The sequence below is a fragment of the Leopardus geoffroyi genome, chromosome E3 (genome assembly GCF_018350155.1).
Source record: "Leopardus geoffroyi isolate Oge1 chromosome E3, O.geoffroyi_Oge1_pat1.0, whole genome shotgun sequence".
NCBI lineage: Eukaryota > Metazoa > Chordata > Mammalia > Carnivora > Felidae > Leopardus > Leopardus geoffroyi.
The window spans coordinates 36947919-36961169 of NC_059340.1; the positions used below are offsets into that span (position 1 = coordinate 36947919).

A 13251-nucleotide genomic window follows, 5' to 3' on the forward strand; every position below is an offset into this window, starting at 1 on the left:
AGCAAAAGAGGCAGAGTATGCAGTGATTAGTTTCATGGGCTACAGACTCAGACCATCAGGTTCAAAGTCCTGGGTATGCCACTTACCTGCTGCAGCATCCTGAGGCCAACTGCTTTGCCTGCCTAAACTCTTCAATCTATCGCAAAATGGAGACATGAAGAGAATCCATCTCAAAGTGTGTTAGATGCATCAAAGGGAATAACTCACTATTAACATACCCAGCATCTACCCTGTGCCATGCACCACGCTAGATGCTAGGGATACGGTGATGTTTGAACCGGGTGCATGCAGGGTCCACCTGGAGCTTACTGTTCAGTACAGTAAGAGAAAGAGATGAAACAGATCACTCAAGTACATAGAAAGCTGCCCCTGGGGTAAGTGTAAGGAAGGGGAATCCACACAGGGAAAGAGGGAGGGTTCCCCCGAGCAAGGGTTTTGGGATGGATGGGTGGAGGAGAGCAAGGTGAAACGCAAAGTGAGGGGGATAATCACCTGCCAGAAAAACAGAGCTCAGCACATAGCGATGCAGGCAGAGTACTTAGAACAGCTTGTGCTGTGTAGGAAGTGTTCACAACATATACACTTCTTACTGTCACAGTGTATCTAACCTGCTCAGACAGAGTTCCAGGTTTGTGGATAAAGAGAGACAGGTTTTGGGTCAAAGTTGGGAAGAGAGTTGAGCTACCCGGATGTCCAAGCCCTCCATCAAACCATACCTCCACCTTCCAAGACCAGGAGAGTCTCCAAAGATGGACAATGTCAGTCGTAATCAGAGCTCTGAGGAAACAACCCCTTTCTCCTGTCAGTATCCAACATCACAACCACGAATGGGAGAAACACATGGGCACGATCTGAAAGGAAATCTACTGGAATAGACGATTGATAAAGGGGATCTGTGTGCAGAAGAGATGCCGATCAAGCTGCTGGGAAGATGTGTGTGGCGGGGGGGGGGGGGGTGTGGAGTGTTCCCTCTGTTTTTTTTTTTTTAATGTTTATTTATTTATTTTTTATTTAAAAAAATTTGTTTTAATGTTTATTTATTTTTGAGACAGAGAGAGACAGAGCATGAATGGGGGAGGGTCAGAGAGAGAGGGAGACACAGAATCTGAAGCAGGCTCCAGGCTCTGAGCTCAGCATAGAGCCTGACACGGGGCCCGAACTCACGGACCATGAGATCATGACCTGAGCCGAAGTCAGACGCTTAACTGACTGAGCCACCCAGGCACCCCGTGTGTTTATTTATTTTTGACAGAGGGAGAAACAGAATGTGAGTGGGCAAGGGGTAGAGAGAGAGGGAGACACGAAATGTGAAGCAGGCTCCAGGCTCTGAGCTGTCAGCACAGAACCCGATGTGGGACTTGAACTCACAAACAGTGAGATCATGACCTGAGCCAGAGTCAGACGCTTAACCAACTGAGCCACCCAGGCACCCTGGAGTATTCCCTCTTTGAAGGCACTCCTACAGAAAGAACTAAGCCGGACCACATATATAGATACATGCTCAATGCTGTACCCACACACAGTGAGCATTACTGAGAAACTTGGGGTTCTTCTTTCCTATAAACTCATCTTTCTTCTTGAGTTGAAGATTTTGCTCTCAGAAAAGAAAGGGAAAAAACAAAGTTTAGTTTTTTAGATGTTGTGGGGCTTACCCTTCCAAAGACATAAATATATCATGGCATTTCTCTGCATTAAATCTTCCAATGGCTTCCCACTGGCTTAATATCCAGACTCCCTACCAAAGCTCAAGGACCTGTATGACCCAACTTCATTCATACAATGTTATCACTGCTTCTGCCTCAGGGCCTTTGCACTTTCTGAAACTCTCTTCGTGCAGATAACTATCCTAGAATGGAAATTCCATCATCACAGGGTATCTATACATACTGATCACTCTGCATTTCAAGTGCTTTGAACAGTAGTTGGCAATGCACAGTAAATACTCATGGGAGGAATGTATAGCTTGAAACATGTCAGCTACTTCTTTTCTTTAGATTTCAGCTCAAATCTCTCTTCCTTGGAAAGCCCTTCCAACCCACTCTCTACCATATTGTCACATTATAATTTCTGTAACCCTTAATCATTATCCTTATAAAAATATATTTCCATCCCTTGCTTACTGTCTGTCTTTCCCCATGACAATAGAAGCCCCCAAAGAACAACATTCTCATTGGCCTTGCTCCCTCCCTGAGCAGAATGTCTGACATGCGGTGTCTCCTGGATAAGCGTTTATTACATTAGGCTTTCCTCCCCCAATAGAGACATACCCACCAGTGTATCATGTCCTGTGTCCAGTGATCAATGACAAACCAATGGCAACGATGGTAGCTCCCGGCAAATACAGACACGAAACAGGATGATGACTATCTCTCCTTAAAACCCCATATGTCATTTCCACCAGACCGCTCAGACCTTACAATCTAGAGAACCATGTTCTGTTGAAGTCATCTGAATGTTCTGGGTGCCCCTCATTTTGAAGCTCCCTCACTGATTGATTCTTTAATTAAAGTTTTAATATTTATACGTGTGCCCTGAGGCAGTATTTTAAATAATGAAGGTAGGCATTAGGGAGAGCCTCAAGACTCCTTTAAAAACATTTCTCCACGTTTGAGGTCTTTGGTATAACAAAGTTTTCTCTCCGGCAATTCGGGGGAATGTAAATGTGACAAAGTGCCAGATGATTTTAGGAAAGTCCACCAGGATTAGCTGATGAGGCATGCTTGCTATGTATCTCCCGTGCTGGTGGCAAAGGTAGGCCTAGCTGCCCTGTGTCCTTCAGAGCAAATGCACTTGGATTTCAGAAGTCTTCATCCATGCCGCTGGGAAATCGCTGGGTCCCCAAAGTATTTTCTGTGTCAGATCCGATTTCCCTCTTGGAATGTGTTCATTACTCCACACATCAGCTTAAAGGATGCAAATAAAATGGTCTAATTTTTGGAAAGGTGAAATGCCAGACATATTTATACAGAGCAGACCCAATTTTCTGGATGCCGAAAAAGAAAAAAAAAAAAACTTATCTGAAAGGAATTTTATAAACTATAATGGTTTGGTAGGGCTTGAACTGAAAAGGCTAAACTTGTTTAAAAAAAAAAAAAAGTCATCAGAGATGTGAGGATGTCTGAAAGGCCTGTGCTCAGACCTTAGAGGAGAAGGTAAAAAAATAGCATCAATTATCATGAAGAGAAAATAGAGCAGAGAGGGTCAATCCCAGGAGGAAAAAAATGTGCTCAGACCCACGTTTCGGCTTGTTTCTGACTGGAAGACTCTGGGACCACAGGGTGATGTTAAAAAGACAGTGTGTTCTGAGAAAAGGAAGATTTCCTGAGATGATGCTTTCTTCCCAGGAGACTGAGGAGAAGCAGGCCTTTCTGTTGATTTGAAGAAATGTACAAGTGCTACAAAAACTTAGTTTCGGGGCATCTGTGCTTGTTGAGATGGCATCGAAGGTCACCAGACTGCATCCGGGCCAGTGGGCTGCACCTCTCCCACCCTCCTTGGAACATGTGGCGAGCAGGAGACTCTCTCAGAGAGACTGAGGCTTCTCCTGAGCAACCTCTCTTGATTAACCTCCCTTTTTGTTTCCTTTTCATCTGTTGTTTAAGAGAAAGTGTGTGTGTAAGGGAAAATGCCTGCCTACTCTATCCCACCAGGTGTTATAAGGCTGAAAATACAGGGTATCCAACTTGATTAAGGGGGGGGGGAGGTGGGAAACCCTAACATTATCCAGGCACTTACCATGTGACAGACCTTGTCCTAAGTGTTTAATGCTTTATTTATTTATCCCTCAAGCCCTCTGGGGCCAACACTACCACTGAAACTCCCATTTAACAGGTAAACAAACTGAAGCACAGAGAGGCCAAGTAACTTGCCCAAGGTCACACAGCTAGCATGTAGGGGCGGGCTGTGGTTTTCTCTGTGATAAAACTCTACTCTCTACAACCTGTAAAACACCCCAGAAAAACTGTAACAGATGATGCCTGTTTCTTCCTAACCCAACTCAACCATGAGCTAACATAGGGAAAACCCAGTGGATTCCTCTGGAACCAGTGTTTCCCTCAAAAAGTGGAAGGTTTGGAGTCAGCCCCTGTTTGCAGCACAATACCTGCCAGAGCCACCTTACCCTATATAGGCCCCAGGTCCTCTGCCTCTGAAGAAAAAAAAGTCCTTGGCCAAAAATAAATCTGCCTGTGTCTCCAGCCGGGTCCTGTGTGGTCACTTAAAAATGGAAAGGATTCAGGTCCTCTCATTTAAAAAAAAAAAAAAAAAAAAAAAAAAGATAAATGGAAATGGAGGGTAGATGAACTAAGACAGGGGCTGGGAGGGATCACCAGCTGGGGCGCACTGGGTTTAAATAAATAAAGAAATAAGTAAGTAAGTAAATAAATAATCATTACTGTTATAAAAGAAAAGTCAAGTTATGGCGCATCATATTTCGGCTCAAAGCTGTTCCGCAACACCACCCCCACTTCTTTACAAGTTCCAGTGAGAAGACCCGTGGTTGGGCTCCAATCCTCCACACCCCCAGGCGCGGATTTCCGAGCACGTGAGCAGCTCCGCCCCAAACCATCCCCGGCTGGCAGGTGCACCCTGGTCCCTGCCAGTACATAAGTGAGGGGCCCCCAGCTCCCTGGCGGCAGGGAATGGAGTTGCTAATTCCTGGGCTGGGTGGGTCCGGGTCTTCCCCTTTCCTTTCCGCTCGGGCAGCTTCCGGGCTCTTCATGACACCTGGTCCCTAGACCTAGCACCTTGGAGGCTCCAGGGGCATCCCTGCCAGGTGATCCCCCAGGCAGCGGAGATGTGGGAACAGCCCCGCTAACCCCGCCCTCACCTCCATCCTTGGAGCTGAGAAATTGGAGCAGAAAACGGGCGACCCTGGCCTGTGCTGCCACTCTGTTACCGCCGCCCCCAAACACATACCCCGGGGTGAAGTGGTCTAAGACGTCAAAGGACCCAAGGGGTGCGGTGTGAGTTTCCGGGTCCTGAGCTCCCAGGCTGGCCCCCTTCCCCAGGGCTGAACTCGCGGTGACATCTCCGGGCGTTTAGGCCAGTACCAATAAACACGAAGCTCTCCCTCCAGCTCAGTGACCCTCCTCTCTTCCCCGCCTCCCACAGGAGGTTTGGCGTTTCTAAACCCCCCTCGTAGGCCACCAAAGTACCTCCTCCCTCAGACCTCAGAGAAGGGCGGTGGAGAAGGCAGCGACCCAGGGCGCACTGAAATCTCGCTTCCAGCCGGCCAGATAGACTAACCAAAGTGCGCAGGCAGGTTCCCGCCGGTCTCTGCACCTGGGACTCGCTCCCAAGAGAGCAGACAGGGCAGCCTTGGCGCTCCGGAGGGGCGCTCTGGGGCGAGGAAGGGCGTGCTTATGGAAGTAAAGCGCTAGGGCTCACGATCCCGGCCCCTGCGCGAATGTACATGGAGATCTTTCCATCACACAGAAAAAGTTCCCAGTCCAGCTCTTCCAGCCTGGCGCTGGGAGGAGGTCAGCTCTTGGAGACCTAAGTCTTTCCCCTGTGGGACCCTTTGGGCTTATTGGGGGGGGGGGGGGGGGAACGCAAAGGCGGTGATTCCGCTTGGACTTACCTAGAACTCCCAGCGAGCCTAGCTCCAGTCGCCTTCCGCTCTCGTCCCCAGACCCTCCAATTCCCTTGCGCTCTCAGCACCCCCAGTCACACTCACCATGAGCTGGAGGCGGCGAAAGGGGGTGCTGGTTTCTCCCACGCTGTCCGCAACTTCGCGGGCAGGTCAGCCCCGCCCTGGCGCCCCTGCCTGGGCGATGGGCTGGGCACAGCTGGGCAAGGCGCGGGTTCGGACAGCCTGGGTCCTAACGGCCACTTCCAGAACGACTAGAGCGCAAGGTTCCTCAGTGCCGAGACACCATCCGCTCCTCCGCGCTCTGCCTAGGTCGAAGGCTCAGAGTTCTCTCACTCCCGGACGCAGGGGCGGGGCGCACGGCGCTGTCCCCTCCAGATGCGGGGAGCCTCTTTCGTTCCTTCCTCCTCCTGTCCCGGAGGCGCACGCGTGGGTCCGGCCGCAGCTGCCTTTGCTGTCCCCAGGACTGGCAGAGCGCCCCCGCCCCACAGCGGGTGCACCCGGGGGCTGGGCCGCAGCTCAAGGGATTCCCCTCCGCGAGTTCGGGTTTCCCCACCCGTGCAGACCCCGGGCTCCGTCCGCTGCAGCAGCCCGCTGCTGCGAGAACCACTTCAGGGCAGCACCGCCTGTGCCACCCGCTCCAGCTGGAGGAGGAGGCGGCGGCGCGGCTCGCACCGGGACTGGAAAGGAGGTGACCTTCAAACCCCGCGCTCGCGCTTGGGGAGATCGGGAGGAGGGCTGGGGTGACGAAGGGGAGCGGTGTGCGCCTGGTCAGCCTGCGAGAGCGCTTGCAGGCGGGCAGTAGACAGTGGAAAGGAAATCTTCAAACAGAAACACAGATTAGAAAATAAACAAAGGAGAACAGAGAGAGCGAGCGAGCAAGAAAACGTGTGCATGTGTATGTGCGTGTGCGCGCGTGTCTATGTGTGACTGTGTGTGTGTGTGTGTGTGTGTGTGTGAGAGAGAGAGAGAGAGAGAGAGAGAGAGAGAGAGAGAGAGAGAGCGCGAGCTAGCGAGTGTGCGCGCGCGCGACAGGCAGCAAGCAGCCCAGGCTGCGGAGCCAAAAATAATCCGGAGCGAGCGGGAGCGCCCCCTCCCCCTCCCCGTCGCCAGGACCGCTGCTGCTGTCACGCGTGCAGCCTCGGATTCCAGCAGGCAGTGGAGGGCAGAACCCGGGTCCACAGGCGACCCTGTGCCTAGGTCTTCGGGCCTAAACAGGTGAAGGGGGGAGAGTTGGAAGTGCGGGTAATGAGCCCAAGTCTTTTGCGTCCCTAGGTCCTTGTCCCAAAGTGGAGTTGCTCATTGAGTGCCCGCGCCCCGCTCCATCTTGACCCCCACGTTTTTTGACGCTCTGAGGAAATGCTAAGTGGAGGAGGCTCCTTGCCCCCATCTATTTCTGTTCTGGGAAAGTTGTCTGGTGAATCTTGAAATCTACGGCCGGACACAGATGGAGCCCTATCCGAGATGCAAAAAGTTATGGAGGCCAGACACCCTGCAGGAAGGGAGTGTGCACTGTGGCCCGTGCCCTGGCCTCTTGCAGGCCGCCTAACCCAGGAGTCTGCAGGGGTCTAGAGACTGTCCTCTTAGCAGCTGCCTTAGTACCAGAATCCCTGTGACTCCTAAAGAACTACTACCACTCAATAAGGACTTCCCTTTTTTTTTTTTTGCCCGATGCATTAGAAGCATTTACATTGAATTTTCTCAACAACCTGATGAGGTACATACTGTAGGCTTAACCACGTCCCTAACCAGGTGCTCAGAGAGGTTAAAGCAATGCTTCTTCTGGCCCACCTGGACTCGCTAAGCCAGAAACTCTGTTTGCTTGGAGGCTGTTGATTTGTTTTTTGGATAACTGTTTTAGGTGATTATGCTGCACAGCAAGGTTGGGGGGCCACTGGGGTTATACTTTGCTGAAGGCCACACGACGGGCAAGCAACCAGGATTTCGGGGCAGGTCTTCCTAACTTAATGGTATGTGTCACCTACCACGCTGCCTTCTCAGGGGCAACTGGGATTGGACAAGGCTAGATTCTGGCCTTGAACAGTTGATCTGAGGCTCATGTTCATTTTCCTGCCCACTTCTTCGAATGTTTTTGTATTAGCAGTATGGCTCCTCTTCCAAGTAGGACTATGAGATTTCCACAAGTAGGGACCATGTTGCATGTTTTTGCTTTGCAACATGAGCATTTCCTAGTCCCTAACAAGGAGCAGACCCTAGAGTAGAGTTCCTCTGCAATCCTGTCAGGCTAGGGTTTCTTCCCATATTAGGATAAAACAAGGAAAGGAAACTTCTAACTACAACTGGAATTAAAAACAAACAAACATGTTATATGTTATCATCATTTGAGGAAATAAGTTTGCAAAATCCAGAAAGTCATCTGTATCACTGGCCCCAGTAGATGATTTTGCAATTTGGGTTGGTTTTACCATATGCTTCCTTAGGACTCTCTTTGATAATAATATATTTGTATGTAAACAACTTTTTTTTCCCTTTATACTAGTCTCTTACCCTTCACTGGTAGCACAATGAAGCCATAAATCTGGGTTAGTAACATTGTAATCATTTCCTCCAGAAACTGTTTACAATGGGAAAACCACCAAATTTAAATGTAATTGTCTAGCCGTGCAGGGAGATAAGATGGGTTGTAAAAAAGGTATTCTCAATTTAAAAGCAAATTATCAATAATGAGAGAAGAAATAAATGGCAGTTAATGGGAAGTTCTGTTGAAATATAATGTTTTTTTTTTGCAAATTCACTAACAGGAATTGTTTCCCTGTGCTCCTTCATTTCTATTCCAGAAGGGGGAAAAAAATGAATGCAATCATTCAAGGCAAAAACACTGGCTGTTGTTTCATTAAAATGGGTAATCACTAGGTGCTTTTATTATTTTTTAATATATATATTTTTTTCTCTTGAAAATGAAATAAAACAGATTTAACTATCTTAAAATCAAGGTCAGTCTGAGTCGATTCTTGACTTATTGTGGAGTCAAAATAAGCCTAGATATATTAGCTATGAGTATCAGGCATGAGTCACTGGTACCTGTGTTGCTTTGTGGCTTAAAAAAGCTTTGTACATGAGTGAAGGAGACGTTCATTACAATTTAAAGCAAAATTAGAGTGCAGATCAATATAGTATGCTGTTGTGCTATTCATTTGGAAACTATTTGTTTCTTTTCACATTCCAGGCAGAGTTTCTCTATCATTTCTCCATATTGAGTCACTTCTAGGTAATGAGGGGTGCTGAATTAGACAGCTCCTGGGACAACCCCGGGCCAAGACCTGCCCAGCTGTGGTGGTAAAGAACGTGGAGACTTTGGCTCCTCCTACTGGACATAAAAATTACTTTGCAATCTGTGATCTAAACATATGCCAAAATGTCTTCCATAAAGCTGGTAGGAAAGAATGACTTTGTACCCTCATTCTTTGGCTGCACTAACAGTGTTCAAAGTGTTCAAGATCCATCTAGAGTGTAAATCTTCTCTCACTTTCAAATTTAGGATCTTCCTAAGGTTCCTCATGGCCCTCCAAGATAAAGTGTAAAGTCTTCTACATGAGTTACAAGCTTCTAGATGAGTTGGCTGTCATTTTATGTTGACCCTATGATCTGGAGATAATCTCCTCTTCTTGCTCTCCAACCCTTTGCATATGCTGTTTCCAACCTGGAATACTCCTACAAACTCTCTTTTCCTGGATAGTTTATATATAGCTTTTAGATCTCCATTTAGGCATCCCTTTCTCCCTGCCAACTCCCACCTCTCCACACACCCCTGCACACATATAGATACGGCCAGTGCCTCTCTTTGAACTCCCTAAACACCTCTATTTAATTTTATCATATCATTTGTCTTCACCTACTGTAAATGTTGTTCTCCACCATTAGACTGAAAAGTTCCTCAGTGCTGGGGGCCAAATGTATAATAAGCTCAATAAATGTTTGGTGAACCTTCCTGCTCCTTTGTGGTCACTGCTGTCTAAATAGGATGACCTCTCTGAAGTAGGGTGAGATCAATCTACTCATCCATTTAGTCCTTCATTCTTTAAGCCATCAAACATGTATCTCACTCAAGGACTGGTCTCTCCTGTAAACCATTTCCTATATAAACTAAACACAGTCCCTGCACTCAAGGAACTTATACTCTAATATGGTAAGTAGGTACATAAATAAGTGATCTCAACAATTGAGAAAGATTTCATTGTCTACTGAATGGGAGCATATAGTCAGACATGGGGGGAAGAGGAAGGTCAGACAAAGCTTTCTAGAGGAGATCACCTCTAAACAAAGATAAATAGAATTACCCTAAGAGTTGGGTGAAGGCCATTTCTGGAGAAGAACACAGGTTAGGAAACTATCTGAAGGAAAGGGAGCATTTCTCCTTCAAGGAACAGCAAATCTATTCGATATAAGTAGAGTCATGCTAAATTCAAAGGGCTGGAAAGTAGTGCATTAGGCAAGGCAGTGAACGATGAAGCTGAAGATATCGACTGGAGCCAGCTCATAAAGGGCCCTGAATTGAAACAACAGGCATGCTTGCTTTATCAAAAAGCAACTTATGAGGAAATGATTCAAAAGCATGCCAGGCCTACCATCCATAATTCCAGTACCCATGGCCTTCACATTGCACTGCCTTCACTGATGTATCGATGATCATTTTTGTTATTTGTTCAAGAACTTTTCCAGATGATCAGTGTAAACGTCTAGGGAACTATAGGATTCATAGGTTACTCCAAAGTGCTCTAGGATTTTTTAGGATGATGAGTGGTACATGAAGATAGGAGAAGGATGAAAAAAAGCAAACTAAAAATAACTGAAGTAGTAAAGCATCCTTCTGTTTCTCCTCCCAAAGGATACTGTGCAATAGCATTCACTGAAGAGAAGATTTTCAAATTGATTTATAAATGACTATGATCAAATAAAATTCTTCATACAATCTTAATATTATGTAAGACCTGACTTGCCCTCAAGTGCTCAGTCTTCAGGCTTACCTCAAAGCTTTATCACAGTCTAGGTCAACTAATGAACTAATTAAATAGACTGAAGACCACAAGGGAATGAATTTCACCTCATATTCTCTATTCCCCCTTCAGTCATTGGGCACATGGCAGCTACTCAATATATAGTTATTGATCGGTTGAACTAACTCATGATCTATCATGAAGTTCAGGAGTTTGATATTAACCAAGGCATTTAATACCGGGAATAAGCCATCCAATGTCTAGGGATGAGTTTTCTTTTTCTGAAAAGATGCAAACTTACACACTGTTTAAAAATGTCTTTGGGGGCGCCTGAGTGGCTCAGTCTGTAAGCATCTGACTTCAGTTCAGGTCATGATCTCACGGTTCATGAGTTCAAGCCCCGTGTCGGGCTCTGTGCTGACAGCTCAGGTCCTGGAGCCTGCTTCGAATTCTGTGTCTCCCTCTCTCTCTGCCCCTCCCTCACTTGCTCTCGGTCTCTATATCTCTCAAAAATAAATAAACATTAAAAATTTTTTTTGTAATTTCTTTGAAATAGTTTGTGATAGTTTCTCTACTTCTCCTTGGGCTCATCCTTTTTCCTTTCCTGTCCACATCCCCCAAATAATGATGATGATAGCAGTAATGGCAACATAAGGAAGATTTTGAACAATCCTGATGATAAGAATAACAACAGAGGGCCACCTGAGTGGCTCAGTCGATTAAGCGTCCAACTTCCGCTCAGGTCCTGATCTCACAGTTCATGGGTTCAAACCCCATGTCGGGCTCTGTGCAAACAGCTCAGAGCCTGGAGCCTGCTTCAGATTCTGTATCTCCCTCTCTTTCTACCCCTCTCCCATTCACACTCTGTCTCTGTCTCTCTCTCAAAAATAAACATTTAAAAAAAATTTTTTAAGAATAGCAATAGAAATAAGTACGTGGCATTTACTCTACAAGCTCTTTACTTGTATTATCTCATTTGATCTTCACAGTACAATTCTAGGTGTAAGTACCATCATGCTTTCCTTTTTATAGATGAGAAAACCAAAGTTTAAAAGGAGGAGGAAGTTCAATGGCTTGGCCAAGCCCACACAGCTAGTGAATGGGTAGGCCAAGATTCAAAATTAAGTCTGTTTTGTGTCGGAGCTGGGCTCATGAAGCCTAAGTCATAATGTATCTTGTCTTTCTGTTTACTAGAACTTACACTCCATTTTGGTAGGCTTAGAATCATGTCAGTGATTTACAGTCATGAAAATAGGGATTCCTAGTCCATTGGTCTTGGAATAAGAAAAATAAAAAGGGAGGTTCAGTGATCTGCAACACAAAAGGAAGCCTGCTTATATAAAATGCATTCTGGAAACAAATATTTTGAGCATGGTCAGAATTGAGTAAACAAAGATTTCCAAATGCTTGGCCAATAATGAGTATACAGATTAAGCTGTGTCCTTGGTTTAGGGTTGGCTAATTTATATATAATTTAGTATGTCTTTAAGAAATATAGAATCACACATCTTTAAGAAAAAAGTGGATAAAGCTCTAGACTAAGAGATTCTGTTTTCATATGGTGTTATCTAGCACGTAATAGCAACGTGAACTAAGCAAGATTTTTTAAACATCACTAATCCTCCGCTTTCTTTTGTGTAAAATAGGAAAAAAGGAAAAAAACAGAGATAATGATAGTGATAAAAATAATGAAGACATAATTAATATAATAATAGCAACTATTAATACAGAGGACACTGAAAGTGATCCATATCTTCAAGCATGATAACTCTAGGCTTTCGGTAAGAGATTGGTTTAGGAATTGTCATAGATTCCATGTTATCTGACCCAGGAAAAGGTAATTTATATGCTTATTGAATGTGTTCTTCTTGACTCAAGTGAAACCCATAGAAAAAAATTTTTTTTCTTATTCCAGATGTTTCCTTGTGTAGTTATGACCTCTGGACCTGCCATAGGTATCTTATGACCAGCCTGAGGATTACAGAGCAGGACAGAATAAAGAACCAGTAACATCTATCATTATATATATGCCCTAAAGCAGAGTTTCTTGAATGTGGCTCTATTAACATTTTGGATCAGATAACCCTTTGTAGTAGCGGGGTGGGGGGGGGGGGAGGCTATCTATGCCCTACAGGATGTTTAGCAGCATCCTTAGCCTCTACCCACTCCACGGCAGTAGCATGCCTGGCTGTCTAACACCCCTTTATCCCCTCCTACCAATTCTGAGAACTAGAAGTGTCTCCAGACACTTCCATAGTCTCTCTGGGGGGCAAGTCACCCAAGGAGAGGTCCACTGATACAAAGCATCCTGATCCATACAGTGATAGCAGGAGTACCACTACTAGTAATAGTAGTGAGGCAGTAATAATCATTAATGTTTACTCAGGCTTACTATGAACCAAGCCTTATGGTCAACACCTCCACTCACATTCTCATTGACCCCTCATAACAACTCCATCAACGAGGTTTTATTACTATCCTCATTTTACACAACAAGAAACGGAGGTCCAGAGAAATGAAAACACTTGCTCACAGTCACCAGGCCCGTAAGCTCTTGTTTAAGGAATCAAATCAAGGTGTCAGTAATTAAACGGTATAACCCGTGAGAAGCCCCTCGGCATCAAGCCTGGCACAGGAGAACAGTTCAGATGAAATGCGTGGTGATTTCCACGTAACAGCTCTACAGCAGGGTCATCTTGAAGAAAG

The 13251-nt window shown here is 45.9% G+C and overlaps 1 protein-coding gene across 23 annotated transcripts in view; it reads right to left on the reverse strand.

Moving 5' to 3' along the window:
- Positions 1-13251, reverse strand: part of RBFOX1 (RNA binding fox-1 homolog 1) — a 2066775-nt gene that overhangs the window by 1460911 nt on the left and 592613 nt on the right. For 2 of the 23 annotated variants that reach the window (XM_045461759.1, XM_045461762.1), the window contains exon 1: positions 5678-6540. The exons of 20 other annotated variants lie outside the window; for them this stretch is intronic. Coding sequence is in view for 1 of the 3 variants with exons in the window: in XM_045461762.1 (XP_045317718.1) it covers positions 5678-5680 (3 nt within the window). In the remaining 2 variants the exon portion in view is untranslated. Of the gene's footprint in view, positions 1-5581; positions 6541-13251 lie in introns of those variants that run through there. One more of the 23 variants, XM_045461758.1, reaches the window with a different exon arrangement.